We start from the raw sequence: 15795 nt of genomic DNA on the forward strand, positions 1-15795 counted from the left end.
ATACGACACCACCTTCTGGTCTTGCATTAACACACAACCCAAACCAGTTCCACTAGCATCTGTAAAAACCACTAGCTTTCCGCCTCTAGTCGGGATTACTAGAATTGAGCCTGAGTCAACCTCTGTTTCAATTCTAGGAAAGCTTTCTCACAATCATTAGTCCACATAAACTTCACATCTTTCCTAGTTAACTTGGTGGAAATGAGCTGCAATAAGTGAGAACTTCTCAATAAATCTCCGATAATATCCATTTAACCCCAAGAAACTTCTAATCTATGTAATGGTTGGTTTTGTTTCCATTCTTTCATCTGCAAAGAACCTTCTCGGGTCTACAACAATCCCTTCACTAGATACCACATGTCCCAAGAAACGAATTTCTTCTTCCCAAAATGGCACTTGCTAAACTTAGCATACAACTTATGTTTCAAACGCGTCGCATCAATGGTCTTCAAATGCATCTTATGTTCTTACGTGTTTTGTGAATAAACTAAAATGTCATCAATGAAAACAATCACAAATTTATCCAAATAGGGGCTGAATATACGATTCATCAGTCCATAAAGAATGCAGTGCATTACAACCCAAAAAGGCATCACGTAAAACTCATACAACCCATAACGAGTTCTAAATGCGGTCAAAGGAATACTCTTCTCTTCAACTCCCATCGATAATAACCGGTCCTTAAATCAAACTTGAAAATATTTTAGCCCCTTTCAACTGATCCAACAAGTCATCAATCCTAGGAAGCGGATACTTATTTTTATAGTCACTGATTTAAATCCACGAAGTCAATACACATCCTCAAAGTACCATCCTTCTTGGAAACAAAAATAGCAGCGACCCCATGGTGAGTTGCTTTCGGTCGTTATGAACCGGGTCATACACACCTTAAAAGATTCAAACCCATATACTCAAAAAGATATGGTTAAGCCAAAAACAAAATCACTAAACATTAAACTCTTACCCCCTTCTTGAGTAATTCCTCGACTTGCACTTTCATTTCGATCAATAGCTTAGGTGCCAACCTGTAACGTAAGCCGACTTTGAAACCTGGTGCAGTCCCCGTAACAAGTCTATCGAAACTCCACCTCCCTCTTGGGTGGCAACCCCGGAATCTCTGAAAAACATCCTCGAAGTCTCTCACTACTTCCACATCAGCGATATCCCTCGTGGGTATCTCTATGAAAGCGAGTGAAGCTAGACATCATCGAAGTCCTCCTTACTAACACGGTGTGAATCAACCTCGGCATGCCGGTGTATTCACTATAACCTCCCTCCTCGCGACAATCCAAGGTAACATGATAGCGTGTCAACCGGTCCATACCAAGTATGAAATGGAAACCCTCAAACCCCAACACGATCAAGTCTACCATAAAGATACGGTCTAAGAAACACAACTTAAAACCTTTGCACTTTCGTCATATAAGGTAACGAGAACCTCCTAACGGTGTCTCAACACACAAGGGGCTTAGGTAAAGGGTAGTTTTAAAACTTTCTTTCTCAACATCCGACGAGATATAAAGGAATGTGAAGCACCGAATCAAACAAAACTCTGAATGTAAACCGAGATGAACTAAAGGTACCTTCAACATTCCGTGTCCCGCATAGCTGCATAGGCTCTAGCAAAGACGAGTCTTCGGCCGGTGCTCGTTCTGGCGATTTCCCGCTTGGTAGGGCAATAACGAGATAAATGCCCCACCGCTACACTCCCGGCAAAGCCCTTTTCGGGGAACTATGGCTCTGAGAGTGGGTGCTGGTGCAGGTAAAAGTAATGATGCTGGTCGATACGGAAGAGCGGGAGCTCGACCGAAAGCTTGCGGACTTTGCCTGCGCCATCGATTCCCCTGAGGTCTATAGCCTCCAGTCTGCCCCGGTGGCCTATAACCACCCTGCTGATGAAATCCTCCCTGGGGTCGGAATACACCCTGCTGATGAAATCCTCCCTGAAACCCCTGGGATGGTGGTCTCTGAAACGGAACCCTTTGAGGTACATCGTAAGGCCTAAACCGATTCGGCTGCCTGCTCTCAAAAGGCCTAGGACCAACAACTGGTATCTCACCAAACTTCCTCTTCCCCCTCGACTCTCTTATGGCTGCATTCTGCTCCTCATATCTCAAGGCCAAGTCCAACACACGATCAAAAGTGTCCCCATCAAAAGGAATCAACTTGCCGGACAAGTGACTCTCTAACCCACGTATGAACTTTTGGTTTTTCTTCTTGTCAGTATCCACAAGATAGGGAGCAAACCTTGATAACTCATTAAACTTGGTCACATACCCAGTCACAGACTTCCCGTCTTGAGTCAACTCAGAGAACTGTTGAGCCAACCGCTTTTTTCTTGCCTCGGGGAATGAACTTACTCTCAAATCTAATCTTGAAGTCTTCCCAAGTCAAAGTTCTAGTGTCGGACTAGGGGTGAGCTTCGCCACCAAAACCTAGCGGCGTCATCAAGTTGGTGAACGCCAACTCCTCGCTCGAACCTCAAGTAAAGGCGCATACGCTCAAACACATTTTCACAACTTTGAATCCAAGACTCCGCTGCAATCGCATTCCCAACACCAGTAAATCGCTGCCCACCAAGAGTACCAAACTCCTTATTGCGCTTAGCAAAAGGATCTCCCTGGCCGGATGGTTATTCTCGCGATAGCCCGCAACAACCGATTCAATTTGTACTCGACATCTCAGATCTTTGGAGTGTTCACTGCAGGTCCAGTGGTATTACCATTTTGTGTCTCAACCATGATCTACAGTTCAAACAAAACTCCCATTAATATTCACATATATCCAAAACTCTCCACACTATAACCCATATTCCACATCCGAGGATCACTTAGACTTTCCAACACTAAGCTAACCTAGGCCCGATGCCAAAATGTCACGGCCCGAATTTCTAAACAATAACAAAGTGAATATTTGAAATATAATTATCTCAAACATCACTAGGTTCACTTGTTTAAAAACCCAGACTATGACGGAGAATATTACACATACAAACCCTAATAGCCATGTCATAAAAGAAACAACTTAAAATAAAATAATCCCAATAATTATCCGAAATCTCTTTATTAAGATAACATCCTTCCAAATAAAACATCAAACAACTCTCCAATTAAAGTTCATCACTACCATGTCCTCATGCCATAAAAAAATAAACTACGTTATTACATTCTTCCAACAAAGAAATCAAACCTAAAAGAAAACTAACGGACCGCTCCAGGCACGCGAATCTAATCCCAATCACACGCCGCGGTTCCACTGCCTTCCACCTATGTTCCCAAGAACACACCCACGTTGCCAAAACAAAGCAAACATGGGTGAACCAAATTGAATTTCTTTGGTATGAGTAGACTAAATACATATAAACATTTCATACTTTACTTATTCAACTAACACTTTAAATCTATCATAACCTAATCATTCGGCTTGGAAGGCGGTTAGTTCGTCATCTCAACTGGCATAGTTTTTTCCCAAGCAAAACTTTCATTTTATTAACTTCCATTGTATTAACTCATTCTAATAACTCCTTTTAATATCTAAATAATTGAATTACACTTACCGATATCCACTGCTGTATAAGGGTAGGACCGCGTCCCTGCACAAAATATTATTAAGTCCTACCCTCCTGCAAAAGAAAGTTAGAACTTGTATATATAACATATGTAGATATTCTATATGTATTCAAAGGTAAACCCAAGCACACTCGTATAAACAAATCCATTTCTCTTATCAATTAATCAATTACTTTTCTTATACACCCACCCTTTAGTACCTACTCCACGATTTGCACTCCACACATTTGCCAAATCACATTTTCGTGTGCCTCTCCCACCGAATATCACAATATCATAGCCATCTTTGGGCTTTCATACACATATTTCACGACCTCTTTGGGCACAAAACTTCAGGTCATTCATGGCACATTCAATGAATACCTATCCTATCACTAACGGGCCATTCATGGCACATTCAATGAATGCCCTGGGTCATTCTGCGCCACATTCAAGGAATACCCAATCCTACATTCCCGTACATTCAAGGAATACAACTAACCCGCAAGGCTAAATACCTTAGTTCCTCTTTAGGGCAGTCCACTACAATTTGGTCATTCATGGCACATTCAATGAATACCCTTATATAACACTAACGGGCCATTTATGGCACATTCAATAAATGCCCACCTACATATGACTTAATCAGTCATAAACTCAATTCTAAAACTTGAGGCGTGGAGAGTTCTAAAAGGGTGCGGTAAGTTTTGTTTACGCATTATTGTATTTTATTGTATATATTATTTCAGAGAACGTAGGAATATCTTGATTCAATTAATTTTGGTTTACGCGTTATTAATTTCATGAATGTATAAGTGTCATAACGTTGTGTATCGCAAAAGACTGAAAAATCACAAAGCGAAGAAATACACGCATTACATGTATATTTATAAAGGTCCTAGCCTAAGGTCAAACCGTTAATAGTCCTAGACTTATCCTATTAGACCCGAATCATAATTTTAGGAAAAGTCAAATTTTCGGGTCAACTGGTCAAAGTCAACAGTCAACTCTGGTCAACCCGGCCTAAACTCCAAAAACCCAAAAGCCCAAATCCTAAGGCCCATAGTCTAATCTAAAAGTCAAATTTTAAAAATCCAAAACAAAGAGATAATAGCCCACGATTTTGGCCCAAGCCCAAAATCGTTTTGGCTTTCTTGTTCATCTCCTTCCTCTCCGATTTCAAACAACCACCACCGACCACCACCACGACCACCACCGGCCATCCATGGCAAAAAGAAACCCAGCGGTTTGGTTCGGGGGGAGAAAAACCCTAGCTACCCATATCAACAATTCACCATTCTCATTTATCTTGAAGAAATTGACCCGGCGCCATTAAAGCTCTCTTTTCAAGCTTCAATTGTCAAATTTCCAACACCCAATCCACCACCAACAATCCCCTCAACCCAACAACCTAACCTCACAACAAAATCTAAACAAAATGCATCCAAACAAAACCAACCCAAACAATCAAAAGCGCGGAGCCGGTTTGGTCACCATTGAAGCTCTTAGAGCTTCAACAAAGACACCCAATCCTCATCCCAACAAAGCACCCTATTCATCCTCAACAATCCCTCTCAACCCAACAACGGTTTAACAGTTCCACACATATACAAAGACAACTTAAAAGAGTTCAGAAAACATGGATCTGGGACCGACTTCAATGAAAACAAGAAAAGGCGTTTTGGGTGGGTTCAAGGTTTTGACAACCTCGAACCCACAACTCTCCATCCGACCCAATTCACGAATCGTAAATCGTCAATCTGTTCATAGCCAAAGAAAACAAACTAACAAGCGGTATGTAAAAAAAACGGTATGTAGAATAACATGTTTATCAATTCGACAGAAAAACCACAATCGAAGAATATGCAGAACAAAAATACTGAGGGGAAACCTAGGTTTTTCCTCGTACCCATAAAACTGTAAATCTCAAGGTGAGGTGAAATAGAAATAAAAATATGACTACTCACTGTAAAAATCGAACAGCCCGAACAGCTCCCCGAAATCGAAATCGACCGTCTCGCGAAACTGGACGATCTTTCTGGTTCAAACCTCCTTTTTTTCTCTCGGTAAAACTCTCCCCTTTTTTTTCTCTCGTTTTGTTTTTCTCCAAAAAAACTCTACGTGAGGAACCCCTATTTTCTAGTTTTTCAAACCTCTCCGAAAAACCCGGGTTTTAAACCTATCTACTTACTTACGGGCTTTTTTTTCAAAACTACTGGATATCCTATTTCTGTTTTCTATTTACATTATTATTAATATTAATATTTATATTATTATAGAAAAAGCAAATAAAAAGACGGGGTGTTATAGAAGCGCTTGGACCGAGGTATAAAAAGAGAAGAAAATCTAAAGTTAAGGAGATCGAAAGAAGAGAGCTAGAGGGAATTCGAGTTCAAGGAAAAGAAACTATGCTTCAACAAAGGAGAGCGAGGCTATGCCACCGATCGAGTACAATACCAATCACCGCCCAACCGCCTTATATAGACCATTAATCATTGACCAGTAGGGTAGCAGGAACGCATAAGGTGATACCAACTCAAACATCAGTTCTAAAATTTGATGAAAATCATCTTCAATCAAATTTCAGCAACTTTGGCAACAAATGAGTCTCTTGTTTTTTGTCAAGGTTGGTGTTTAATGAAACACTTAATTGGCATAGTATACAACGTACTATATATGTTTTTGTACTTTGGATACTATACAATTTTCTAGGCACTAAACTACATTGTACTATCAAAAAAAATTCAGGTTGCGACCTGGGCAAATATTCTGGCCAAAATTTGCTGATGTGGCCAAATTTGGAGGTTTTATAATCTTATGTGGAGACATGTCATTTTATTTATTATAAAAAACATGTGTTGACATTTGCCACACAAGCTGAATAGCCAACAAGTTGAATGTCATTTCCCGCATTTTCCCTCTCCAACTTTTCCCTCTCTTTTGATTAGCGCCCAAAAATTGGAGACTTCATCAGAAACCCTAATTTGTCTAGTCGAGTAGGTTAGTGTGCAAATAGCTGTTAAGGTACTGAAAGACAATGTGCCAGATGTCTTGAAAAACCAATTCATGGGTGAAGTGAGCACAATGGGCAGAACTTACCATCGAAACTTAGTTAGACTCTATGGGTTTTGCTTTGATCTTTGAGATGAAATCACTTATCTATGAGTATATGGAGAATGGATCGTTGGACAAGATTTTATATGAGAACCGCCTTAATGTGGAGTGGGAGCAGTTGTATGGTATTGCAATTGATACAGCAAAGGGGCTCTCGTATTTGCACGAGAATTGCCATATGCGAATAATTCACTATGACATAAAATTTGGGAATGTGCTTCTCGACTCAAATCTTTGTCCTAAGGTTACGGATTTTGGAATGGCTAAGCTTTGTAATGAGAGATTTGAGCCATGTCACCTTTTGGATTTAGAGGAACCCCGGTTATGCAGCCCCAGAGGTGTGGATGCCACCACTGTGTCTTACAAATGTGACATTCTGAGTTTTGGCATGATCTTTGTTTGAAGTTCTAGGGAGGAGGAGAAATTTTAATAACAGTTTAAGGCGAAGGAAAATTTTGGTTTCGAGACAAGTTTGGGATAAGTATGAGAAAGGACACTTGATGAAATTATGGAAAACTGTTGCATTGGGGAGAAGGATAGAGAAAATGCAAAGATATTGGCTTTGGTCGCACTATGGTGTGCCCGATTACTTGCCTCAAGAGAGGCCTTCTATGAGCACGATGGTGAAGAAGATTCTTGGGGAAATACAAGTTAGGTAAGCCTCCCAATCCATTTGCACATCGATCTCTTGGTGTAGGCTCGTCGATGACTTTAGCAAGCACCGAGACTATGCCGTCCTGGTCTCTTCCAAAGACAAGCATCACTAGATATGGTTCGCCTAGAACCGGTCTACTAGCTCCTATGAAGTTGTCTTATTCACGGGTTTCTTCAAAAGTCTCTCTCGGCCTTGATGAGCGGTATGATCACTAAGCGTTGTTATACTTCTTTTCCTATATACATATATTATTTTTTGACAGATTTAGTGGTGGATATATGCGTATAGAACCTTGTTCTTATATGTTTGATGAGGCATCTTGTCTAACTTAAGGTCATATAATATGTTGATTATTTGAAGAAAAATTTCGGATCATTTGATTGAAGCATATTCAAACTCCCTCAGTATCACATTTGCATAAAATTTATAAAAATGTTGAGTCACATGAAACAAAGTCGATTCGGAAAAAAGAGTTTGATGTGGCATTATATAGTGCCCCCGCTTATTTGCATTTGTTTTTTTTATGATTTATTTTGGTGCACTCATGTCACGGACAAGTTGAGAATGTACATTCGTCCCTTGAACCTACGGTTGAAGTTGAGAACAAAGGCCCGAAGAGGATAAAATTTGGGGCGTCAAAACTGAAGAGCGAAGGAAAAGGTTCAAACATTTCTGATTTCGATCAAATAATACCATGTTTCTTTTAGCATTTCTTGCTAACATATATCTATTTTTCAATATCTCATCAGTTGATTCTTGTGGTGTTAAAGGTCTACATGCCTTTGTGAAGCTTGTGCTCAAAAGATTTTGAAACATCTAAAAAGAGTGGAAGGTGGCTTACGACCAAATTCATCAAGTTTCTTTATCAATTATCATTCTTTTTTTATCTTGATATCTTACGACCAAATGTAATTTGTTTTCTTCTTTAAAAATTTCAGGAGTTTATTCTGCGGATGCTCATCTAAACAGCTCCCAAGTAAGCTGTGAAAGGCGTAGCACTCAGTCCACTTAAACTCGTAGAATATGTTTACAAGAAAACCACAAGCGTCGGAGATTGTGAAAACTGAATCGAGGAAAAGAAAAAGAGAAGGCTATCTTTGAAAAACGTAGCGGATAAATAAACAAGAAGAAAATGGTGTTGTGAAAACGAAAAGAGAGAAGAGAAAGGAAGAAACGACGAAAGAGGCAATGGATATTACAAACTCGGATGAAGACGAGAAGAAAGAAGAAAAAATGGTCAATGTGAAAACACAAGCAGAGGAGAAATGTGAAGAGAAAATAGAAGAGTTCAGTACTGCAAAAACAAAACAAGATATGGAAGAAGAAAGAAATTGGATAAGAGAAAAGAAGATAAGGGTTTTCAAATTGAGAGTTAGGGTTTTCAAATTGAGGAAGAAGGTTAAACTCCCAATTGAGACTTAGTGTTTCAAGTTTTCAAATTGAGGTAACAGGTCACGTGTATTTCAAAAATGCCACATGTCTAGATGGCCGGACACATGGCATAGGCCGGTGGCCACATCAGCAAAAATTGACCGGAAATACTTCCAAGTCGCAAAGTGATAATTTTTTGATAGTACAATGTAGTTTAGTGCCTAGAAAATTGTATAGTATCCAAAGTGCAAAAACATGTATAGTACATTGTATACTATGCCAATAAAGTGTTTAATCAAATATTCAAATGTACAAAGCCGTTTGTCAAGTGTCGCGTGGGCTTGGGCCTAATAACCAAGCGGAGTAACCTGGTGGTACTCTGGCCGGTCCAGATTGTTTTCACTATACTTCGTACAATCTCCTTCCTCTTTCCCAAACAGCGCCCTAGTAGCAAAAAAAAATAAAATTGATGCTGAAGAGAGTGTGAGTGAAAAAACAAAAAAAAAATATGCCTCCAAAGCAATCGAAAAGTGATGTGGCAAAGAAGCAGAAAGTATTAGAAGATAAAACTTTTGGATTAAAAAACAAAAATAAAAGCAAAAACGTTCAGAAATATGTTCAGTCTCTTCACCAATCCGCTCAACCCAAGCCCGACCCAACCAAGCTAGCTGCAAAGGTAATACAAAAAACAAAAGTTGTACCTTTTTTTATTTTATATTGATTGCATTGCTCTGTTTTGGGAATTGGTTACAGAAAAAGAAGGATGAGGAGAAGGCAAGAGAGAAGGAACTGAATGATTTATTTAAGGTGGCTGTTAGTCAGCCTAAAGTTCCACCTGGTATTTTTTTTTTTTTTTTGTATAGAATGTCGGCATTTTTTTTTAGTGTGACGATGATTATTATTATGGTGTGAAAAAACAGGTGTTGATCCCAAGTCGATATTGTGCGAGTTTTTTAAAGCGGGGCAGTGTGTGAAGGGGTTTAAGTGTAAATTTTCTCATGATTTGAATATTCAGAGAAAGGGTGAAAAGATTGATATTTATAGTGATAAGCGTGATGATGAAGGTGGTGATACAATTTTAATCTTATGGTTTCATTTCTTTGTTGTTTGATGTTTGATGTTTCTGTTGGTCACATTGTTTTTTTGTTTGTTTACTTTTGCTTGGTTTAGACACTATGGACGACTGGGATCAAGAGATGCTTGAGAAGGTTGTGGAGTCGAAACAGAATGAATACAACCAAAACAAACCCACTGAAATTGTATGTCTTTGCGCTCTATTTGGCATTTGAGTTTTTGATAAATGATTTGGTGCATAATGATTTTCCCACTCATGATAGATGCAGGCTTCATTTAGTTTCTTTTAATTGCTATATATAAGTTTCTTGTTTCTGTCTTCTTTCATTTTTTAGTCCTAGGTGACGGCATGACTTGTGATTATGAGTAGCAGACCATGTCGATGAAATTCCTTTTGAATTGACAATTTTTATCATGCATGGATAGCAAGTGTCACATAGATAAGTTCAGATCCATAACTAAGTCTGCTCTATCATCAAGTTGAATATAGCTACATAATGACCATGCATCAATTTGACTGTTTCATCAACTTGAGTAGATGGATTCAGCTATATAAATAGGGCCATGTTTTTGGTCACATGATTAGAACAACTTCAGATAGATGATTTTTTTTTATCCTTCCCCAAATTGTATAGTCATTTGCTTGGAATGCTTTTTTGTTTCTCAATGAAGTCAGATTACTCTATACAATCTATGGTACAAAAACTTGTTTGATTTCACATTTGGTTGTGATTTATGAATTGATTACTAATGGTGCAGTTTATCACGATCTGCTTTAGTATCCCAACAACAAAATCTTCAACTTTGCTGTCGACTTATTAGCTTTTGGATGCTGTACCCTGATTGATTGTTGCTATCCTGGTTTTATAGAAAATCCATCCTGTGTCTTTAGTTTCTATTCATTTCTCTCTGTAGAGAATGTGACATTCTTAAGTACTATTCTGGTGAGTAGGTTTGCAAATTTTTTCTGGAAGCAGTGGAAAAGAAACAGTATGGTTGGTTTTGGTCCTGTCCAAATGGTAACACCACCTGCATGTACAGACACGCTCTTCCCCCAGGATATGTGTTGAAATCTCAAATGAAGGCTTTGTTGGAGGAAGAAGGTGAGAAGATATCAGTTGAGGATGAGATTGAAAATCAGGTACTATTATAATTACCTCTTTGTTGTATGGCCAGGATCTTAGCATCCTCTTTAGTTTTATGTTTTCCATCTGTTGCATTGATTTGAAATCATACTAAGATAATATATTGGGTTTCATCCATAGCGTGCAAAAGTGGCAACTACAACTCCGATGACGACGGAATTGTTTATGGAATGGAAGAAGAAAAAGATAGATCTAAAAGAAGCTGGCCTTGCCGAACAGCGAGCTGACAGGGCAAAGAATGACCGCATGAGGTATTAAATTTTGTCAGTTATATCTTAATTTGCTAGGTGTTCCACGTAACCGCTGTCAGTTAATCTAAACCCCTTGTACATGACAGTGGTCGCGAGCTGTTTCTATCTGATGCTAGTCTGTTCGTTGATGATGCGGAGGCATATGAGAAATACCAACGGGAAGATCCTGATGACAGACAGAAGGTAATGTTTTCGGGTTTTCTTTGTTTATGTAGTGAAAACACATATGTTAACGTAAGAATTTCAAGGTTGATGAAGAAATAGGATATGTATATTTAGGGTGTGTTTGAATGGACACGGATGCTTTTCTGCAAGAACCATATATTTAGTGCAGATCATTTAGGGAAACCTGGGGAGGAGATATGGAATTACAGCATTTCTATTTTGATTTAGGAAGCTCTGAATTTCTCATGCAGCGCGCCCTTATTAAAAGTTTCCTTTGAAATATATTCTATTGAATAATTTATTAGCAGCAGAATTTCCCATGTGGACTCCTATTTTCTTTACAAGTTTTTCCTAAAGTGGGTCATTCCCGTGGGTTTCTTCTATACCCCAAAAGACTAAGAAATCTATTAACATAGTTGCAACTTCATGATATGCCACTTTCATAGTTATTTATTTGTGAGGGGCTTTGTAAGATCTTGAGCCCAAAAATTAGTTGTGTAACTAAAAGATAGTAATAGTTTTATTTTTAAATTAGTAGTGTCCCCGTAGGTACATACTTTATATAGGTCCCGTGTTGGACACCGACCACGTCTCCATGTCAATGTGATTTGGGCTGAAACCAATCTTGGTTCCGTCTCAATACATGTAAATAATCCTTGTCATTTACCTTTGCCATATAGAAACACATCCCTACTTTACACCCAGCTGTATAGTTCTAGAGAGGGAGCGTACTTATTTTGTATCTTTCCAATTTCCATTTTATATAACTAATAATGCATGTGTAGCAACAGTTCAAAATACGAACCTTTTCATTAAAGGTGAGAATTTTTTAAAAGGGAAGCTTTCACGAAAGCGAGAAATCTAACTTTGAGCCTTGAATTTGAAGTTGTTTCATCATATAATTCCGTACATTGTAGTCTGTCCCTTGAGTTCGCTCAAGATCCACTGGAGTAATTCTTTACTTTATCCGGAGGATATGAACTACTAACTGCACTAACTACTAGCAGTACTGCAACACTTTGCACATAGCTATGTTTCTAATTGTTTTGGGGAGATAAATATCTCCTGTCTTTTTAAATCTTGGGACCATCTTTTGGCCATTTCTATGGTATGCTGGTCTATTTGGGACACTACATCTGACAAGGCTATACGAGGACTAGAGGTAAATAAGGTATGGTGTAGAATGGAGATGTTGAGTTGATTATTCTCCATGTTGAAGCCTTATGTTTCGGGTTTCTTGTGAGGTAGAGAAGAAAAGTCTTTCTTTTGATAGATTTAAGTTGTATGTACACCTCCCTCTCCCCTCTGGTTAGTGAGATTCTGATTTATTACCTAAAAAAAGCTTGAATAATTCTTTTTTTTCAAACTTAGGATTCTTCTTGAAGTCCTTTTTGTTTATTTCTTTACTATTTTGATGCACGCGTGATTAACTTATTTTCCTTTTAATATTTATCTATTTAATTATTTTTGGATCTTGATGGATTTATTACATTAATTTTGATCAGAGACTAATTTTTCATTGAAAATCTAACATTAAATTGATTTTATTTTATGCTAAAAAGTAACTTTCTGAAAAAATATTCATGAAAAATAATACACTTATCTAAATTTCGGTTTTATGTTCTTGAAATATATATTAGCACAATGTATTGAAACTTGAAAGTAGAATGCTGCCACATGGTAAGGTGTCAAAACTTTGGGATGGAAATGATTTGATCTGGGCGTTAATAGGTAAGAGACCAAAGAGCAATGTAACTTATTTTGTCTGCCGTGTGTGGGGAACCCATTTGAGGTGGGATTTCTTCACTAATTAGTAATTATAAAGAGAAAAGAGTGGGGAAGTGTCTTCTTGGATATTAATATTTTAATGGTGCAAGCACATCAAATTCCACTGTTACTGACTCCATTAGTCCATAGGAATTTTAGGTAGTAAGATAGATGTTTTTTGGGCTAGTTGAGGTGGTAACATAATTTAATGGGCAATAGTTGGGACATGGAAGTCTGTGTACTTAGTGGATCTCATCAGAAATTTTATAGTGTTTGGATTATCTATCATACCAATTGACTGGGTTGAGGTGTCTATGTTGATATCAAACCTCAATTTTTTATTTATTTGACCCGAGTATCATGCATTACTATTTAATAATACGAAGAAATGGTAGACACAACATTGGTTGATATTTAATTAACTAATCACCAATTGCTATATCTAACATTGAAACATTATATTGAATATTATATTCATTTTTGGAATTGTCAAATTTCCTTTGTACTTTCTAAAACCCCTTTGAAGCCCACATGTCTGTTTTTGGCTATTCAACATTGATGTGCCATATATTTTCCAAACAATCTGCATCCTACGTATACGCGTCAGAGAAGACACTCGGACATATTGAAGGTTATTGACCTCAGTTATTGGTAGTTTTCCACGTCGGATACTTCATTTGTGTCAATGTCACTCAAGTTCAGTAAAATTGAAAGGTCTGTAGATCTACAACATGATTAGGAGCAAAAGTCTTCCCTGCAACAAAATGGAGATGCTTGAAAATATATAGTACAAGTCTCTCAGTCTTCTCAAATCGTAGGAAATTTGCGGGGGAGAGAAAATGGGAAGTTTAGATGGCGTATGGGGAATGCAGATTTTTTTAATCTTTATTAGTAGGTACAATACACTTGTCTTTCATGATACACTTTCAATCTTGATGAAGGTTTGTCATTGGCCGTATCCAGAATTGTCGTTCCCAATAGATTGTGAAACTACCCACGGTAGTTTCACTGCCCCACAGGATAACTAGTATATATCTCATTAAGAAGACCCCTGACTTTTGGCTGGATTATCCTTTCTCGGGATAGCAATGTGAGGAAGATCATGTGACAAACTGCCAAAACCTGGCTTTAGGTGGATTAGTTTTACGGTATACTTCACCATTGGGCTTAATAATGCTTGTTGAAATCTTTAGTAGTTGTCCATTTAGCTGCTTGCTTGAGATTGCATGATGTTGAGCCTTTTCTGAATATTGAGCTGAAACCTGGCTTTAGGTGGATTGATTGTACGGTATTCTTCACTTTTGGGCTTTATGCTCGTTCAAATCTTGAGTAGTTGTCAGTTTAGCTGGTTTCTTGAGATAGTATGATATTGACCTTTTCTGATTTATTGGTGAGGAGATCACCTTGTATACTCTCAGGCTGCTGATGAATCTCATTTGCTACAGTTATGTTTCACAGTACTGCAAAGAAATTTATAAAATTTCACCAAGGGATCTAAAGCCCAAATCCTTCAGCCATCTCCAAAATTTTCCTGGGACCCACCCCTCTCCCTCTCTTTTTTTTGAGTTGTGCAGTCATTAAAAGCCCTGCTAAAGGGCTTAAATTTAACAGCAGATGCTTTTTATGACCATCATGACTAGGATTATCAATATTTTTAAGAGTAAGGCTTCATTTTCACTTGGTTGGTGGTTGGAGAAACCCATTGAAGGATACTGAATAACCAAAATACTTCTTACCGGAAAAAAAAAGAATAACCAAAATACTTTAGGTCACCTCCTGGTGTACCTCTCTTTTGTATCAAACATATCTAAATGGAAATGTTCTTATGATTTTGTTGTAATCATTATCAGGCCAAGAATAGTAGTGCTGCAGAGGGGACAAGTACATCGACAACGTCGGTTGCAGATGCTGAAGAAGTGAACCTTGATGATGATGATGAACTTGATATGGACGAGTTAGAGGAGTTGGAGGCAAGCTTATCTAAAACATCAATTCAAATTCATGAACCTGGCATAGAGGCATAATCTTGAGAGATACATATTTTGAACACATTCTCAGTATATGCAGCATACTTCACTTGAATGACTCTGGGATTCAACTACACCAGTTTGAGCAAGGATTGGCCAGATAGGATTCTTTGATGCTTGATGAATAGTTGTCAACAATTCTGTTGGAGGGAATCTGTTTTATTTTAGCCAGGCCAATCCTTCTGTCCACAGCACCTTTTTGATGCTATAATATGGATGGAATAAGTGCATGAAAATCTAGGTTTTGATGAAGAGGTTTTCATTGTCAATATTATCGAGGAAATGAGAATGTGTTTTTAGTTGTACCTATTTTTAATCTTTGAAGGAACTCTGTGGATGACTTTTATAAATCAGATATGTTAGTTTGAAGTCCTTAAGTTGACATTTTAACAATTTTCATTATCAGTTGAAATGCTGTAAGAAAACAACTTTTAATTTTCGCATGATCATGAGTTATCTTTTCAAATGTGTTTCCTATAATATTTTGATGACAGTTGTATCTAGTCAAGAAATAATAATTGAGGAGCAATAATAATTAGATGACAATGAATAGTATCGACCCACTATATGATCGCAGTGAACTCGGTGTGTTTTGTCTTGATCTTCCCATTGGTTTATTAAACCATCTTGCTGAACTTGTTACACAGGCGGGTCGTGCACCTGAAATGCACCTGCTTA

The 15795-nt window shown here is 38.0% G+C and overlaps 1 protein-coding gene and 1 pseudogene across 1 annotated transcript; both read left to right on the forward strand.

Moving 5' to 3' along the window:
* The first annotated feature begins 6669 nt into the window (after positions 1-6669).
* On the forward strand, positions 6670-7065 carry LOC147488004 (LEAF RUST 10 DISEASE-RESISTANCE LOCUS RECEPTOR-LIKE PROTEIN KINASE-like 2.4 pseudogene; annotated as a pseudogene).
* Positions 7066-9072: 2007 nt separating this feature from the next.
* On the forward strand, positions 9073-15583 carry LOC147488005 (Zinc finger C-x8-C-x5-C-x3-H type family protein). The gene is made up of 8 exons (XM_086569988.1): positions 9073-9364; positions 9442-9526; positions 9609-9752; positions 9859-9947; positions 10715-10903; positions 11028-11158; positions 11245-11341; positions 14941-15583. The coding sequence occupies exons 1-8, from the start codon at positions 9197-9199 to the stop codon at positions 15112-15114; spliced, it is 1077 nt and encodes a 358-aa protein (XP_086426114.1). The 5' UTR covers positions 9073-9196; the 3' UTR covers positions 15115-15583.
* The last annotated feature ends 212 nt before the right edge of the window (positions 15584-15795 follow it).

The sequence above is a fragment of the Coptis chinensis genome, chromosome 7, assembly GCF_015680905.1.
Source record: "Coptis chinensis isolate HL-2020 chromosome 7, ASM1568090v1, whole genome shotgun sequence".
Classification (NCBI taxonomy): Eukaryota; Viridiplantae; Streptophyta; class Magnoliopsida; order Ranunculales; family Ranunculaceae; genus Coptis; species Coptis chinensis.